This window comes from Perkinsus marinus (assembly GCF_000006405.1).
Source record: "Perkinsus marinus ATCC 50983 genomic scaffold scf_1104296928214, whole genome shotgun sequence".
Classification (NCBI taxonomy): domain Eukaryota; phylum Perkinsozoa; order Perkinsida; family Perkinsidae; genus Perkinsus; species Perkinsus marinus.
Window position 1 is genome coordinate 1 of NW_003216900.1, and position 1927 is coordinate 1927.

At 48.4% G+C, this 1927-nt stretch overlaps 1 protein-coding gene across 1 annotated transcript; it reads left to right on the plus strand.

Annotated features, from left to right (window-relative positions):
- Window positions 1-210: 210 nt before the first annotated feature.
- On the plus strand, window positions 211-803 carry Pmar_PMAR021302 (hypothetical protein; the record flags this gene model as incomplete). The annotated part of the gene is made up of 2 exons (XM_002788385.1): window positions 211-551; window positions 605-803. The coding sequence occupies 2 exons, from the start codon at window positions 211-213 to the stop codon at window positions 801-803; spliced, it is 540 nt and encodes a 179-aa protein (XP_002788431.1).
- Between the last annotated feature and the right edge of the window lie 1124 nt (window positions 804-1927).

The following is a 1927-nucleotide window of genomic DNA, read 5'->3' on the forward strand; positions in this document are numbered from 1 at the left end:
TATTGAAGCTTCTAAGGTAGTGTGAGTCTGTGCGACTCCCCTTCCACTGAGTCTCATCAGTAGGTGCTTGTGCTTCAATGTGAGGTTCCAGTTGACGCTGTTGTAGAGTCCTTGAGAGTAGCGTCGAGATCTCCTCATACTCTCTCATTGCTCAATGCAGCTCCAGCTCCTGTAGTCCCCGGGCAGCAACTGCCTCGGGAAGCTTTCAAGATGGTCGATGTATTGGTTGTTAACGAGGAAGAGGCAGCGGCTCTGGACCTTTTGCTGAATGGCACCAATGACTCCCCTGCCGATGTGACGAAGGATCCCAAAGCAGCAACAGTGTTGGCTGATAGACTGCTGAGGACTTCTGGAGCCAAGTGGTTATGCATCGTGAGTCTAGGTGGAGCTGGATGTGCATATGCTTGTGTGGATGGGAGTAGTGGTGCATTACCCTGCCCTACTGCCCCGTCGGATAAGGATAAGTACTGCACATCGACTGTGGGGGCTGGTGATTGCATGGTCGGAAGTTTGGCCGCCATGCTGGCTGCTGGGGAGAAAAATCCCGAGAGGTGAGTCTCCATCAGATCAGTGATAGATGACGGCCCTATGCTCTCATTCTCAGGCTCTGCAAGCTCTCTATGAGTGTAGCGACACAAGCTGTTTTTGGCTGTCCTAGCAGAGCCAGAGGAGAAGCTGTTTGCACATGCAACGCCCCAGGGAAGACCCGTAACGCGGGAATGATCCACGACCGATACCCTAAGCTCGGTCAATGTAGTGAAGAGGTTCAACAAGTCCTCCATACGGTGGTTAACACCAATTAGACCAGCCTTGCTGTTCGTTGTATATGTATCAAGTTTTTTGGTGGGGCCGTTCTATTTTGTTGACGACAAGTGCCCACCAATTACAATGGTTTTCTATCTAGTTATCCCACACCTACAGTTGTGTTGTAGGATAGTGATAGATTGAGTGAGGACTTCTCACTTGGGAGAAGGAGGCTCTACGGGGTTATAATAACGTTCAGAAGGTGATAATACAGTATACTGCATGATGTATGCACACTCAACAATATATATGGATGTGAAAGCACATTTGAAGATTGAGTCTGAAAAATTGAAGAGATTAAACGATGAGGTAGTCCGTGATGATGGTAGATGTAATACATATTAACCAGTGGGAGGCCATCATATGAGATAGGAGTTGGATTGTAGTTCGCTGCTTAGGGCACCCTCACAGAGTGAAGTATACATGCCTTGCTAGCGCGTTATGGAGAGGAGGATCCGTAGAGGACGTGTGTTAGTTGAGCCTCCAGGTTTGGTCCTCCCATTCCCCGGCGATGTGTGAATGAGCGTCGTAACTATTATCATCTGTGATGCTTTATACTCGACATTGCGCGGCTATCGTGAATTAGACCGTGATTCTGAGTTGAGGGGTGAGGTGGCGAGGATGCTGCTCGGACCACGCTTGCGCAGAGACTACGTACTAGAACTTGCTACAGTGTGGATATTTGAGAGGTGCCCTACCATGGGATGTCGTGTCACCGTCTCCGAATGATCTCCTACGTACACCATCACAGTAATTAACCCCACACAGCACCAAAGCTATTGAAGGAAACATCGAACTATCGCTCCTAGGTCTGGTTACTAACTCGATACCACCAAGATGTTGGGTCATACAAATCGTATACCAGTATCATCGACTCCGTCAATCCAGCTATACAACAGAGCAGAGAACGTAAGCGATATAGCTAATGGCAAGACAGCCAGACGATGAGCAATGGTGCAAGGATGTGAGCGTTGCCAACAGCTCTCTTTAATTCTAGTCTATCCCCATATTATTTTCATACTAGTGAGACAATCTCCATCGGTAGAGAAGTTTCACGCGGGAACCTGCCAGGACGCTTTGCACATGCATGATGAATGCACAAGTTCATTGCTCGTCCGTTTGT